This window comes from Mesoplodon mirus (genome assembly GCF_964341445.2).
Source record: "Mesoplodon mirus genome assembly, chromosome: 9".
Lineage (NCBI taxonomy): Eukaryota > Metazoa > Chordata > Mammalia > Artiodactyla > Ziphiidae > Mesoplodon > Mesoplodon mirus.
In genome coordinates, this window is record NC_138985.1 from 31,787,556 (window position 1) to 31,804,324 (window position 16,769).

A 16,769-nucleotide genomic window follows, 5' to 3' on the forward strand; every position below is an offset into this window, starting at 1 on the left:
TAAAAATTGAAGGCTTGCAGCACCATTTTTCCAATAGCATTTGCTCATTTTGTATCTCTGAAACATTTTGGTAATTCTCACAATATTTCAAACTTTTTCATCGTTACGTTTGTTATGGTGATCTGTGATCTGTGATCTTACTATTGCAAAAAGATTACAACTCAGTGAAGGCTCAGATGATGGTTAAGCATTTTTTAGCAACAAAATATTTTTAATTTCAGGTATGTACACTTCTTTTTTTTAAGACAATGCTATTGCACGCTTAACAGACTACAGCATAGACTTGCTTCACCGAGATGTTTTGCTTTATTGCAGCAGTCTGGAACTGAACTCGCAATGTCGCCGAGGTCTGCCTGCAGGCTGCATACAGAGTGGAAGAGGGACCCAGAGGCCATAAGGCTGGAAGCAGGCTGAAGCAATATTTGGGGTGAGGTCTTTGACTGCCTGACGCAAGAGTCAGTACTTAATTCAGTAGATGTCAGGGATGATTCAGAGACAAAATCATAACCACAGCAATAAACTAGTTAAAAAAAATTTTGAACACAACTGACAGTAAGTTGGGGGTATCTGAATATGAAAAGTCTCTGCCCTAGTCTGCATTCTGGAAGCCCTTTCTGCTCCCCGAAGGTTTTCCCCTATTAAAAGAGCAGGAGGACATGGACAGAAATAAAGTGTGGGCCACACACACCTAATCCAACACGAAACCGCACACAGAATGTGCTCTCAGGAGGTCACTGCTTGGGGACCCATGATTCAAAGCAGGATCCTTATTTCCTTTCAGCCTGCTTGGTTTGTAGTAAAATTTCAGTACCCATTTCCGATTTGATCTAATATTTTACAATACGGTCACTGCACTAGTATTTCAGAGTATCACTCACCTGCATTAACATGTAGTAGATTCCGGCCATGCCATGGGCTGCTCCAACATACTGCTTCCTGTGCCACTGATACAACAGGGGACAGCGCTCAGCCTTCCTTTCTTCCCTTGACAAAGCCTTGCCCGATTCAATAATAGCATCGACTACCTACAGACATAATGAGATAGCATAAGTCTAAAAAACTTACAGGTAACCTGTTTTGGTCTAATTAACAATAACAACATGCCTTTATATAGATAGATTACTTATTCTAAAAATCTTTAAGCAGTAAGTAGCCAACACTGTTATCTTTATTTTATAAATAAATAAATACAGGCAGAGAGAAACCAGAAGACAATCTCAGAGTAGAAAAAGATATTAAGAAGTAGAACCAAGAGATCAAAACGTCTTTCCATGAACAGTTTACTGGAACCTGGAAAAACTTCCGATAAAAACTATCCTAGACTACTTAGTTGCTTTGTAGCTTCAGTGTTTTCCCCCAAACACTGGCAAGTACAGTCGGCCCTCCATATTTGCTGCGGGTTTCACACCCATGGATTCACCAACCTCAGATAAAAAATATTGGTAAAAAAACATTCCAGAAAGTTCCAAGAAGCAAAACTTGAATTTGCTGCACGTGGGCAACTTTTTACATAGCATTTACATGGTGTTAGGTATTATAAGTAATCTAGAGATGATTTAAAGTACATGGGAGGATGGGCACAGTTTATATGCAAATACTATACAACTTTATATAAGGGCCTTCAGCATCCCGGCATTCTAGTATCCAAGGGGGCTCCTGGAACCAATCCCCAACAGATACTAAAGGATAACTGTACATCTTCCAAGGCTGGAGGAACTGGCTTTATTTATGAAAGGCTAAGGAAGTGGGGTCTGTTGCAGGATTTTAGAATGACTATGCGGCGAAGACAGTAATTGTTTCCTCATATCCTCTCTCCCCTCACACTTTTGGTAACAGCGCCCCAAGTTATAGCGAGGCATCTGGCCTCAGAGATACAAACAGCTGGACCCGGTCATCTGACTGAGCTCTGGAAGTGGGATGGAAGCAGAAGGGAGGTGGGCAACTTCTAGTTCTCAGGCTTAAAAAGGAAGCTGCTCATCTCCCACTTCCTCACCGCCCCCTGGGCTGGGGGTGCTCAGCAAGCTTTAGTCGTGCAGATAAGGGCACAGCCCTAGGATAAGGCAGAACAAGACAGAAGCTGGTGCCTAGCCATATTCGTCTGGTTTGCCTACCAGTTCTGATACCTCCTGAAAGAGAAATAAACATTCTATCTTCTTGTTTGATTCTAGTAAAGACAGCTAAATTAATACAGACCTAAAGTTTTTTAAAAAACATTCCTGGAAGAGAAAAAAGGAGCAATTTATTAATTTTATGAGTGGCCTTGGGAAGTTACTCCTACCTAGAAGCAGAGTCCAGCCACTACTGCTAGTCTCTGCTAGCAGACAGGCTGCGTGGCAGACAGGAGAGGACGCCCCGAGGCGGGACCCCACAGTACCTCTTTGACAGCTGACCCACACACGGCGCCCGGCCCCATCTCCGTGCTCACGTAGAGTAAGGCGTACAGATAGCCTGCCCGGCCCTGAAGCAGCTCGTCGGGAAGGTCTGAATCTCGGCAGACGATGGCTCTCTGGAGCTGCAAAAGTCTACCCAACAAGAAACATCCTGCTTTCCCAGAGAGAGAATGTCTAACATACCTCTTCCTAAAACTGCAAGGAACCCTGTCACTTTAGGAACCATCTGTTACTATTTTTAATTTAAAACTAATTTTTAAAAATACCAAAAAAGAGGGAAAACAACGAAAACTTCCCCACTACAAAACCAAACAAAAACTTCTCTCTCAGATATCATCAACACGAATGATAAAACACCTTGCTGTTCAAAAGTTCTACATTTATATCTAAAATGTATAGGATATATGCATATAAGAGAAGATACTCTAAACCATATATGAGAAGATACTCAATTTTGTAATCCAGAATTACAAGAAAGTGATTTCAATTTTTATTTTTTATTTTATTTTATTTTTATTTTTTTTTGCGGTACACGGGCCTCTCACTGTTGTGGCCTCTCCCGTTGCGGAGCACAGGCTCCGGACACGCAGGCTCAGCGGCCATGACTCACGGGTCCGGCCGCTCCGCAGCACGTGGGATCCTCCCGGACCAGGGCACGAACCCACGTCCCCTGCATCGGCAGGCGGACTCTCAACCACTGAGCCACCAGGGAAGCCCGTGATTTCAATTTTTAACAAAAATGTTACTAAAATGTAGCCAATGCTTGAAAATTAGCTTGAGTCACCCCATCTTTAACAAACATTAACTGACCAGCACCTGCCAGACACTCCACCAGACCATGGCCATGAGCTCTGATTTCTACTGCTTCAAAAGAGAATATAAACCAATAGGTACCATAAAAGCTTACATTCTCTAACTGTTTCCTAACAATTGAACCCCAAAATAACTGAGTTATTATAGAGAATCTAAGGCATATAAGGTAATTTTCATGCATTGAAGGCAAGCAAAAATTATTTAGGAAAAAACATGTCTATTCCTCCCTCAAATTAAGGCAAACGCATGCTTGGATAGAAAGGTAGCATACAATCCCACCATTATGCTCAAGATTAAAATACAAACTCTTCGCTTATTGGAGAGAACTGTCTGCAAGAGCAGGTGAATTAAAAGATAAATTCTTTTTCGTTTTTTGAGTTTCTTTCTACATCAAGACTGAGAATTTGGAGAAAATACTTCCAGTTGTAAAAACTCACTTTGTGATGCATTCCTGGGACTCGCAATCACTTTTGAGTTTATGATATACCACAGCTCCGACGGCCAAGGGCCCAGCATCTCCACAGAGGAAAGTGACCCTCCGGCCACTCAGATTCCGAAGTGTTCTCTTTACGTAATCCAGGGATCTGAGCAGATAGGTCTGGTCACATGTGACCCGATACAACTGCAGGTACAAAAGGGCTATGCCTGGAAAAATCACCCCCACCCCCGCAAAAGAAAAGCATTATTGTCTTTCCTTTTTACTGTCAGGACATTATTTCATGATTACGTGAAAAACCCACATAAAGACTACGTTTCTGAAGGAGTAACATCAAACAAGTTATATATGATATGTTTCTTAAAAATGGGAAAAAAAAGAACCCAGTGTAGAAAAAATTGCAAACAAGTTAAAATGTTGCTAACTGTTCTGACACAATGATTCACTACCTCCTAGATAAGGGAAATACAAGACTTCCCACTCATTCCCCTTTAATTTTCATTTGTTTCCAGGTTGTACTTATTCCCCTTTGTATTATAAGCTAATCTGGATCCTTTTCTTCTTTCTTCTCATATAATAATGTCCTCCTATCTTATGCCAAATTACATGATTGCTTTTCTGAGCTTTATACCATCTTCTTTCTAATTTATCTATTTCTCACAATTTTTCAATTTTCTTTAGTGACCAACCAACCAGTGAGTCAACTCACCGTTTACAGAACAGCTACATGATGCAGAGTTAGGTAGTGAATTCAGAAGACATAGCTTATCACCTATCCACATTTCCTATTTTAGATTAAAGAACAGATCTGGTTACTCAAGGGAACCAGAGAGGGGTCTTTTTCTGAAAATCTATGGAGGATGACCTATATGACTTCTAAAAGAAGCATGCTATTATTCCTGGGCTCAAGAAGTAATGTGACAGATAAGTAATAAAGGAATCTGTATAAATATATACCTAATAAAGTACACTGTAGGAAAAAATATTTAAAGAAATGATATGATGGTGAAAAGGCAAAAAAATCTATTAATGTTTGAATTGAGGTTCTCTAATATTCTGTTCTTTGTCTGATATCCTACTCTCACTTTTATTATTTTTCATTTTGCTTTTCAAATTTCTCTAAATAGGTAGCTGCTTCTTTAATTCTCCTATTCAGGGTATCCTACTTGCCTTTCAAATTAATTCTTAACACCTACATATATTTTTTGAGAAGTCCTTCTTCTGTCATTATCCATTTTTTCTTTTAAAGACATTAAGTCAAACAGATATAAAAGCAGCATATTTGTAAGCCCTGAAAAAAACCCCTCCATGTGAATTGCTTATGATCTCCTTGAGTGTCTTCTGTACGCAAAAAATTGAAATGATTAACATACAGAAAACAAGTTAGAAGTTAAATACCTACAAATTTCAAACATAATAATCACTATAGAAGGTTTTTCAAGTACTTCATGATTGACTCAGAAACCCCTAAAAATAGGATGATGATCTGGTCAACCTGTGAACCTAAAAACCTATGGTTATATACATTCAAAGCTTAAGTATTTTAAAGTAAATGATGATGGGTAAAATATAAAAAAAAAAAGTCATCATGTCATTCTGCCCCTGAATACTTCAGTATGAAAATCTAAAATATATGAACCTTTTCTTACAAGCCAAAACAGCACCATAACTATCAAAATTAATAATTAGTGAGACTGCGCTGTGTTTTTTATATCAGTTTTGGTACCATTATTAACCTTGCTTCATAAAACAATGGGACGTATTCCTTATTTTCCTATTCTCTGAAACACTGTAAGAGGAGCACTGCGATTTCCTGTTCTTTAAAAAAAATTGTCTCTTTTTATTAGTTTATTGTTTCTTTTTCCCCAGTTTTACTGAGGTATAATTGACAAATAAAACTGTATATATTAAAGTGTACAACAGGATGATTTGACATACAATGTGGAAATATTACCACAATCAGGTTAACACATCCATCATCACACACAGTTATCATTGTGTGTTTGTGTGTGTGTGTGTATGAGAATGCTTAAAATCTACTCTCTTAGCAGATAACAAGTATACAAGTATACAATACAGTGTGTGTATGTATGAAAATGCTTAAAATCTACTCTCTCAGCAGATTACAAGTATACAAATTACAAGTATACAGTATAGTCCCAGGTTGTACATTAGATCTATAGAACTGGTATATCTTATAACTGAAAGCTTATGCCCTTTGACCACCATTTCCCCATTTCCCCTACCACACAACCCCTGGTAATCACCATTCTATTGTTTCCATGAGTTTGACATTTTGTTTGTTTGTTTTAGAATTAATATGTATGTGAGATCATACAGTTTGTGTCCTTCTCTGTCAGGCTTTTCACTTAGCATAATATCCCCTAGGACCATCCATACTGTCAAAAATGACAGGATTTCATTTTTTTCTTGTGGCTGAACGTTCCATTCATAGACAGCATAACATTCCATTAGATATAGTTATAGAGACCGATCAATCGATCACAACTTCTTTATCCATTCAAGGATGGATGGATATTAAGGTTGTTCCCATATCTTGGCTATTGGGGGTGCAGATGTCTCTTTGAGATACTAACTTCCCCAGAAGTCAGACTGCTGGATCATATGGTTCTATTTTTAGTTTTTTGAGGAACCTCCATACTGTTTTCCATAGTGGCTGCACCAATTTATGTTCCCACCATGTACTAGGGTCCCCTCTTCTCCACACCCTCACCAACACTTGTTCTCTCTTGTCTTTTTGGCAAAAGCCTTCCTAATAGGTGTGAGGTGATATCTGTGGTTTTGATTTGCACTTTGCTGATAACTAGTGATGTTGAACGCTTTTTCATATATGTGCCAGCCATATGTATTTCTTTGGAAAAATGTCCACTCAGGTCCTTTGCCCATATTTTAATTGATTATTTTTTTCTATTGAGTTATGTAAGTTCCCAATATACTTTGGATGCTAACCTCTTAGAAGATATATGGCTTGCAAATATTTTCTCCTGTTCTATGAAGTTGCCTTTTCATTTCAACTGTTTCCCTTGCAGTGCAGAACTTTTTAGCTTGACCTACTCCTGCTTGCTTATGTTTTTATTTTATTGCCTGTACTGTTGGTGTCATATCCAAAAAGTCATTGCGAAGACCCAAGGAGCTTTTCCTTTGTTTTCTTCTAGGAGTTTCATGGTTTCAGGCCTTACATACTTAAGTCTTTAATCCATTTTGAGTTAATTTTTGAGAGCGGTGTAAGATAGGAATCCAGTTTGATTCTTTTGCACGTGGCAATCCAGTTTTCACCATTTATTGAAGAGGCAATTTTCCCCACTGTGTGTTCTTGGTTTCTCTGTCAAGAATTAATGAACCATTTACGCATGGATTTCCTCCTGGGCTCTCTATTCTGTTCCATTGGTCTCTGTGTCTGTTTTTATGCCAGTGCCATATTGCTTTGATTACTATACCTTTATAATATACTTTAAAATCAGGAAGTGTGATGCCACCAGCTTTGTTCTTCTTTCTCAAGATTGCTTTGGCTATTCTCAGTCTTTTGTAATTCTATATGAATTGTAGGACTGATTTTCAATTTCTCTGAAAAATACCATTAGAATTTTGATAAAGACCGTATTAAATCTATAGATCACTTTGGGTAGTATGGATATCTTAACAACATTAATGCTTCCAATCCATGAACAAAGAATATTTTTCCATTTATTTGCAGCTGCTTCAATTCCTTTCATCAATGTCTTATAATTTTCAGTGTACAGGTCTTTTACCTCTTTGATTAAATTTATTCCTAAGTATTTTTCTTTCATGCTATTGTAAATAGAATCATTTTCTTAGTTTCCTTCTTCAATAGTTTGTTGTTAATGTATAGGAAAAACTGATTTTTGTATACTGATTTTATATACTGCAACTTCGCTGAATTTATCAGTTCTAACAAATTTTTTTGGTGGATCTTCAGGGTTCTTTACATATAAGATTATGTCATCTGCAAGCAGAAGCAATTTTACTTCTGATTTGGATGCTATCTATCTATCTATCTATTTATTTATGGGCAGGCCTTAATTGCTCCCCCCTAGAATTTTCAGTACTATGTTAAATGGAAGTGGCAAGATTGAGCGTCCTTGTCTTGTTCTAGATCTTAGAGGAAACACTGAGTATTGTTAGCTGAGTACAAGTATCCTTGAGTGTGACGATAGCTGTGGGCTTATCATATATTGCTTTTGTGATATTGAGGTACATTCTTTCTGTACCAAATTTGAGAGTTTTTATTATGAAAGTATGTTGAGTATTATCAAATGCTTTTTCTGCATCTGTTGAGATGATCATGATTTTTATCCACCATTCTGTTAATGTTGTATATCATATTTATTGACTTGTGTATGTTGAAACATCCTAGCATCCCTGGGATAAAACCCATTGATCATGCATATTCTTTTAATGTGCTCTTGAATTGTGTTTGTTAGTATTTTGTTGAGGATTTTTGTATCTGTGGTTCATCAGAGATACTGCCCTTTAGTTTTCTTCTTTGCTTCAGCTTTTTTGGAACAGTGTGAGAGGGACTGGTATTAATTCTTTAAATGTCTGACAGAATTCACCGGTAAAATTGTCAGGTCCTAGGCTTTTGTTGGGAGGTTTTTGGTTACTGATTCCATCTCTTTACTCATTATTGGTCTGTTTAGATTTTCTATTTCTTCATGATTTGGTTTTGGTAAGCTGTATGTTTCTAGGAGCTGATCCATTTCTTCTGGGTTATCCAATTTGCTGGCTTATAATTGTTCATAGTAGTGTTTTATGATCCTTCGTATTTCTGTGGTATCAAGTATAATGTCTTCTCTTTTACTTCAGATTTTATTTACTTGGATCTTCTCTCTTGTTTTCTCAGCTAAGCTTGGTAAATTGCCTATTTTGTTTCTTTACTGAAAAACCAACTCTTAGTTTCACTGATCTTTTCCACTGCTTTCTGGTTTCTATTTCACTTATTTCTGCTCTGATCTTTCTTATCTCCTTTCTGCTATCTTTGGGTTTAGTTTGTTCTTGTTTTGCTAGTTCCTTGAGGTGTAAAGTTAGGTTCTTTATTTGAGACCTTTCTTTTCTCTTAATGTAGTTGTTTACTGCAAGGTACTTCCCTCTTAGAACTGCTTCTGCTACATCCTGTTAAGTTTTAATATGCCGTGCTCCCATCTTCATTTGTTTCAAGATATTTTTTGCTATTCCTTTGATTATTCTTTGACCCACTGGTTGTTCAGGAGCTTTCTGTTTTAATATCCACATAGTTATGAATTTTCCAGTTTTCCTACTATTACTGATTTCTAGTTTCTTACCATTGTGGCTGGAAAAGATACTTGATATAACTTCTATCTTCTTAAATTCGTTGAGACTTGTTCTGAGTTGTAACACATGATCATCTTGAGGAACGTTCTGTACGCACTTGGGAAGAATGTGTTCTGCTGCTACTGAATGCAGTATTCTGTATATGTCTGTTAGATCCATTTGGTCTAATGCATAGCTCAATTCTAATGTTTCCTATTGATAATGCAGATGACCTGTCCAATGTTGGAAGAGGGATCTTGAAGTCCCCTATTATCGTTGCATTGTTGTATATTTTCCCCTTCAGAACTGTTAGTATTCGCTATATTTTTAGGTGCATATATATTTGCAACAGTTATATTCTCTTGATGAACTGACTCCTTTATCATTATATAAAGACCTTCTTTGCTTCTTGTTAAAGTTTTTGAAGTTAAAGTCTATTTGTTCTGACATAAGTATACCTACTCCTGCTCTATTTTGGTTTCTAGTTGCATGGAATATAATTTCCCATCTCTTCACTTTCAGCCTATGTTCATAAAGCTGACATGAGTCTCTTGTAAGCAGCATATAGTTTTTCTTATCCATTCAACCACTCTGTTTTTAATTTGAGAATTTAAGCCATTTAGATTTAAAGTACTTACTGATAATGTAAGGACTTACTAATGCTATCTTATTATTTTTCTGGCTGTTCCGTAGTTCCTTTCTTGCTCTCTAGCTGTCTTCCCTTGCGATTTGATGATCTTCTCTATTGGTATGCTTCAATTCCTTTTTTTAAAACAATTGCTTGTGTATCTACTACAGGTTTTTGCTTTGTAGTTACTATGAGATTTACATCAAACGTCTTACAACGTTCTATTTTAAGCTAGTACAAAAACTCTCCTCCCCTCCCCCAACATCTTATGTTTCTGACATCACAAATTTACATATTTTATGTTGTATACCCAGTAAAAAATTATTGTAGCTATAGTTAATTTTAATACTTCTGTTAAAACCTTTGTAGTAAAATTAAGTACTACATGACCATATTACATTACTATAGTATTTGGATTTGACTACACACTTGCTTATAACAGTATGTTTTATATTTTCATGTTACTAATTAGCATCCTTTTGTTTCAGCTTGAAGAACTCATTTCAACATTTCTTGTAAGGCAGGTTTACTTGTGATGAACTCCCTCAGCTTTTGTTTGCTTGTGAAAGCATTTGTCCTTCATTTCTGAAGGACAGCGTGCCAGGTATAGTATTTTTGGTTGGCATTTTTTTTTCTTTAAGTACCTAGAATACATCAACCCACTTTCTCCTCGCCTGTAAAGTTTCTGCTGAGAAATCTTCTGATAGCTTTCTTGGGGTTTCTTTGTATGTAAGGATATTTTTGTTTCCTGCTTTGGAAATTCTGTCTTTGGTTTTAGACAGTTTTATTATAACGTGTCTCAGTAAAGTCCTCTTTGGGATGAGTCTGTATGGGAAATTATGGACATCATAAACTCCCCAGATTTGAAAAATTGTCAGCCATTATTTCTTTAAATAAACTTTCTGCCCCTTTCTCCCTGTTTTTCCTTCTGTGACGCCTATAATGCATTAATTGCTTTACTCGATTATGTCCCTTAATTCATGTAGGCTTTCTTTACTTTTATTCATTCTTTTTACTTTTTTCTGCTCTGACTGGTTAATTACAAATGACCTGGCTTCGAGTTCACAGATTTTTTTATCTTGTTGATTCATTCTGCTGCTGCTGCTGCTCTCTATTGCACTTTTCATATCATTCATTTATATTATTCAGCTCTACACTTTGTTTTTGGTTCTCTCTCTTAAACTTCTTGTTTTGTTTATGTATGGTTTTCCTGATTTCATTAATATGTCCCCTGCATTGGAAGGCGGATTCTTAACCAATGGACCATCAGGGAAGTCCTCTAATTTGAGTTCTTTATCAGGCACACCATAAACCTCCATTTCTTTGGGGGTGGTTACTGGCAAATTATTTTATTATAAAATTATAAATTATTAGTGCTGTTATAAATGATTAGTGCTCTTATATTTCCTTGATCTTTCATTTTCCTTGAAGTCTTGTGTTGCTGTCTTAGCATTTGAAGATGCAGTCACCTCCTCCAGTCTTTACTGACAGCCTTCAGGAATGAAATGTCTTCTGTCAGCCTTACTACAGATTCTCAGGCTTTCTCAGGCCTTCTCTATGGATATGCCTGCTCCACACTTTTTGTTCCCTGTTAGGGGAGAATTCTTAAGACTGTATGCCTTCTCCTGATTCCACAAAGCCAGGCTGAGTGCTGACAGTCTCCTGTTTGCTTTCCCTAGGGCAGTGAGGATGCTCAAGTGTCTATGCCTTCTCCCAATTCTGCAGGGTTGGGCCAGCTTTCTGCCCATGCTAACTGTGCACTAAGGTTTGCACACACTACCCTCAAGGGCACACACAGTTATGGGGTGGGTCAGTGTGTGGGTGAGGAATGCAGAACGTTGGAGGTAACCATGGGCTAACTGGGGGATCCACTGGTGAGGTGTCCCCAGTGGCTCACAGGCAGGTTTCCTGATGGAGTCCTCAAAGTAGCTAGTGGACCTGCATCCCTTGTTGAATTCTGAGCCCTGGTTGCTATGCTCTTAATCTTTCCTTGCCCCTTGGTCATGCAGATCTCCTCTGTATTCTGAAAGGGATGAGAAAGAAGTGGGTATCCTTTGTAGCTTCCCACATAGCTGGGGAAGCTGGGCACTCATTCACATGTTCTCACTTTCCCCGTAGGAGAAATCACAGGCTGAATGTGTCTCTCTTGGCACTAAGCTGTGCCACCTTGGGGATGGGGTGACACGGGTGAAGTGAAAATTTTCCTCTTACCCTTTTCAATGTGCCCAATCTCAGTTTTTGTTTTGTATCCCCCACCACCACCGCCCAATGGTATTGTGTAACTCCTCCACTGGACTCTTGGGTCCCAGAAAGGTACTCTCATCTGTGTATAATTATCAAAACCAGTGTTCTGTGGGGAGGAAGACAGTAGAAAACTCCTATTCCACCATTTTACTGTTGTCACTCCTAAGGATTTCCTGTCCTTTAGTAAAGGTTTGGTATAATTTCCCAGTGAAATTTTTGGGTAGATATTTGACATTCTCAAATTTTTATTTGAAATTTTGTCTGTTTACATGTCACCTCTTCTAGGGTCAGGTTTGGTAGATTGTGTATTCACAGAGAATTATCCATTTCAGTTACATTGTGAAATAAATTTTTGTAGAGTAAAAAGTAGTCATGTGATTTCTAAAATTTCCTCTATTTTTTATTTATCTGGCTGTGTCGGGTCTTAGTTGCAGCATGTGGGATCTTCATTGTGGCATGTGGAAACTTTCGTTGTGGTGCGCGAGCTTCTATGTTGTGACACTAGGGCTCTAGAGCACGTGGGCTCAGTGGTTGCAGCACGCGGGCTCTCTACTTGAGGCATGAGGGCTCCAGAGTGCACAGGCTCAGCAGTTGTTGTGTGTGGGCTCTCTAGCTGTGGTGCACGAACTCTAGAGCACACGGGCTCAGGAGTTGCAGCACATGGGCTTAGTTACCCTGTGACACGTGGGATCTTAGTTCCCCAACCTGGGATTGAACCCGTGTCCCCTGCATTGGAAGGCGGATTCTTAACCACTGGACCACCAGGGAAGTCCCTAAAATTTCCTCTCTTTTAAGGCTTCCCGATTTCATTTATGTTTTTGTGCCCTTCTTCCCCTATCTGCAAACTTCTGTTCCTAATTAATGTCACTATAAAATTATGCCCATTTCCTCAATCATATCTTGGCTAGTCCTCTAATATAGGAATCAGCAATTTTTTTTTCCATAAAAGGCCAGACAATAAACTTTAGGTTTGGCTTTAAGGGCCACATTTAGTCTCTGTTGGGTTTTCTTTTATTTCAAAATTCTTAAGAATATAAATAAAAACGCTTCTTGGTTCAAGGCCTGTGAACAAACAGGCTGTATCCCAGATTTGGCCCATGAGCCACTGTTGGTCAACTACTACACTAGTAGAGTCCTCTGGAATGCTCTTGATAAAAGTATTTCCTAGGTTCCTGTTATACCTTTTGTTATATTTCATATGCCTGTAGAGCAGTAACCTAGCTGAATTTAACATCTTATCTTCATATTTTCATTCCTTGAGTATCTTGTAGGATGCTAGTGAACTTCTTTTTTAAAAAATGTTTATTTATTTGGCTGTGCCAGGTCTTAGCTACAGCACATGGGATCTTAGTTGCGGCATGCAGGATCTAGTTCCCTGACCAGGGATTGAACCCCGGCCCCCTGTATTGGGAGCGTGGATACTTAACCACTGGACCATCAGGGAAGCCCCTGCTGGTGAATTTCTGAATGTGGCCACTTAGAGGTTTGATACCAATGTGATTTTCTCCCTTGTTGATATTTCTGTCATATACCTCCTCCTCAACTACTGACATCCCACACCACAGTGGTACATTTATTACAATTGATGAATTGACACTGACACATCATTTTTCCCAAAAGCCCATAGTTTTTATTACGGTACACTCTTGGTGTTGTACGTTCTGTGGGTCTGGACAAATGTATAATGAGATGTATCCACTACTGTACAATGATCCAGAGCAGTTTCACTGTCCGGAATATCCTCTGTGCCCTACCTATTCATCTGTCCTTCACCCTCTAGCTCACTGAAACCACTAACCATTTTTATGGTCTTCACAGTTATACATTCTCCAGAATATCATATAGTTGGAATCACATAGTATGTAGCCTTTACAGAATGTCTTCTTTCAATCAGAAATATACAATTTAAAATTTTAATTAATTTATTTATTTTTTGGCTGCATTGGGTCTTCATTGCTGTGCATGGGCTTTCTCTAGTTGCTGCGAGTGGGGGCTGCTCTTTATTGCGGTGCGTGGGCTTCTCATTGTGGTAGCTTCTCTTGTTGTGGAGCACGGGCTTTAGGCACGTGGGCTTCAGTAGCTGTGGATCATGGGCTCTAGAGCACAGGGTCAGTAGTTGTGGCGCACGGGCTTAGTTGCTCTGCGGCATGCGGGATCTTCCCGGACCAGGGCTCGAACCCGTGTCCCCTGCACTGGCAGGCGGATTCTTAACCACTGCACCACCAGGGAAGCTCAGAAATATACATTTATGTTTCCTCCATGTCTTTTTGTGGCACACTTCCTTTTAAGTCTGTATAGTGTTTCCTTGTTTGGATGCACCATTTATTTATTCATGCACCCATTGAAGGACATCTTGGTTACTTCAAACTTTTGGCAATTATGAATACAGTTGCTATAAACATTCATGTGCAGGTTTTTTGGTGGGCCTAAGTTTTCAGTTCATTTGGGTAAAAAAGAGCACAACTGCTGGCACATATGGTAAGTGTATGTTTAGCTGTGTTAAAAACTTCTGAACTGTCTTCCAGTGTGTCTGACTATTTTGCATTTCCACCAGCAGTAAATGAGAGTTCTGGTTGTTCCACATTGTCACCAGCATTTGGTACTGTCAGTGTTTTGAATTTTGGCAATTCTGTAATGACATAAGACGTTGAACATATTCTTATACACTTACTTGCCATCTGTATATCTTTTCTGGTGAGGTGTCTGCTCATGCATTTTGCCTATTCTGTAATAAGGTTGTTCATTTCTTATTGTTGAGTTTTAAGAGTTCTTTGTTTATGCTGGGTAAAAGTCCATTATCAGATATGTCTTTTGCAATTATTTTTTCCTTGTCAGTGGCTTGTCTCGTCCCCTTTCTCTTTTTTAATTAAAAAAAAAGCCCAGATTATCATTTACAGGGATACCTCATTTCACTGTGCTTCATTTTATTGCACTTCCCAGATGTTGTGTTTTTTGCAAATTGTAGTTTTGTGGCAACTATGAATTGAGCTGAGTCTGTCAGAGTCATTTTTCCAATAGGATTTGCTCACTCTGTGTCTCTGTGTCACATTTTGGCAATTCTCACAATATTTCAAACCCTCAACCAGCAAAAAAGACTGACTCACTGAATGCTTAGATGATGGTTAGCATTTTTTAGCAATATTTTTAAATTAACATATGTACACTGTTCTTTTTGGACATGATACTATTGCACAATGTACTGTAAACATAACTTTTATATGCACTGAGAAACAAAAAAATTCATATGACTCACTTTACTGTGATACTCGCTTTATTGTGGTAGCCTGGAACTGAACCCACAATATCCCCAAGGTATGCCTGTATTTCACAGATCACATCTTTGGTGTTGTATCTAAAAAGTCAGTGCCATACCAAAGGCCACCTATGTTTTTTCCTGTGTTATCTTCTACGACTTTTATAGTCTTGAATTTTATGTTTAAGTCTATGATCCATTTTGAGCTAATTCTTTTGAAAGGTATCTAGATTCATTTGTTGCATGTGGATGCCCAGTTGCTCTAGGACCATTTGCTGAAATGACCATCTTCACTACACTGCATTGCCTTTGCTCCTTTGTCAAGTATCAGTAGCTATATTTATGTGGGTCTATATCTGGGGCTCTCTATTCTGTTCTGTTCTTTCACCAGTACTACACTGGTTTGGTTATTGTAGCTTATAAGTCTTATAGTCTTATAAGTCTTAAAGTCAGATAGTGTCATGTCTCCAACTTTGTTCTTTTCCTTCAATATTGAGTGGGATATTCTGGGTCTCTTTCTTCTCCATACAAACTTTAGAATCAGTTTATTGATATCCAGAAAATAACCTGCTGGAATTTTGATTGGCACTGCATTGAATCTATAGATCAAGTTGGGAAGAATTGACATCTTGACAATATTGAGTCTTCCTATCCAAGAATATGGAATATCTCTCTTTAGTTCCCCTTTGATATCTTTCATAAGAGTTTTGTGGTTTACCTCACATAGATTTTGTATATATTTTGTTAGACTTATACCTAAGTATTTTGGGGGGATGCTAATGTAAACAGTATTGTGTTTTCTACTTCAAATTTCACTTATTCATTGCTGGTATATAATGAAGCAACTGACTTTTGTATATTTACCTCATATCCTGCAACCCTGCTATCACTGTTTATTAGTTCCAGGAGATTATTTTTGTTGATTCTTTCTGATTTTCTACATAGAACAGCATGTGATCTGCAAAGGCAGTTTTATTTCTTCCTTCCCCATCCATACACCTTTTATTTCCTTTTCTTATTACATTAGCTAGGCCTTCAAATATGATGCTGAGAGCAGTGGTGAGAGAGAACATCCTTACCTTGCTGCTGATCTTAGCAGGAAAGCTCTGAGTGTTTTACCATTAAATACAATGTACCTTTTTTTGTGGATGTTCTTAACCAAGTTGAAGATGTTCCCATCTATTCATAGTTTGCTGAGATTTTAAAATCATGAATAGCCACTGGATTTTGTCAAATGCTTTTTCTGCATCTATTTATATGATGTGATTTTTTTTCTTGTTTAATCCCACTCCACTTTCAAATATTACTGTACCACTTCATGGGTAGAGCAAGTATCTTATAATAACAAAATATTCCTAATTCCTTCCTCCTACCTCTTGTATCTTGCTGTCATTCATTTTACTTATATATAACATATAACATATGTTATATATATATAACATATACACATAAACATATATATGCATACATATAAACATATACTTAAGCATATGTAATTGAACACATTATTGCTATTATTTTGAACACACATTTTGATCTGTTAGATCATCTGAGAATAAGAAAAATAAAAGTTTTTATTTCACCTTCACTTACTCATACTCTGAAGTTCTTCCCTTTTTTAACATAGATCCAAGTATCTAACCAATACCATTTTCCTTCTCAGAAGGATTTGGCTTACCATTTCTTGAAAATCAA

General features: G+C 37.8%; 1 protein-coding gene across 1 annotated transcript in view; it reads right to left on the reverse strand.

Annotated features, from left to right (window-relative positions):
• The window catches only part of LANCL2 (LanC like glutathione S-transferase 2), a 61,145-nt gene that overhangs the window by 21,108 nt on the left and 23,268 nt on the right, over nt 1–16,769 (reverse strand). The window contains exons 3-5 of the mRNA XM_082632648.1: nt 3,641–3,848; nt 2,375–2,522; nt 879–1,025 (exon numbers count right to left, since the gene is read on the reverse strand). Of these exons, the coding sequence (XP_082488774.1) occupies nt 879–1,025; nt 2,375–2,522; nt 3,641–3,848 (503 nt within the window). The remainder of the gene's footprint in view (nt 1–878; nt 1,026–2,374; nt 2,523–3,640; nt 3,849–16,769) is intronic.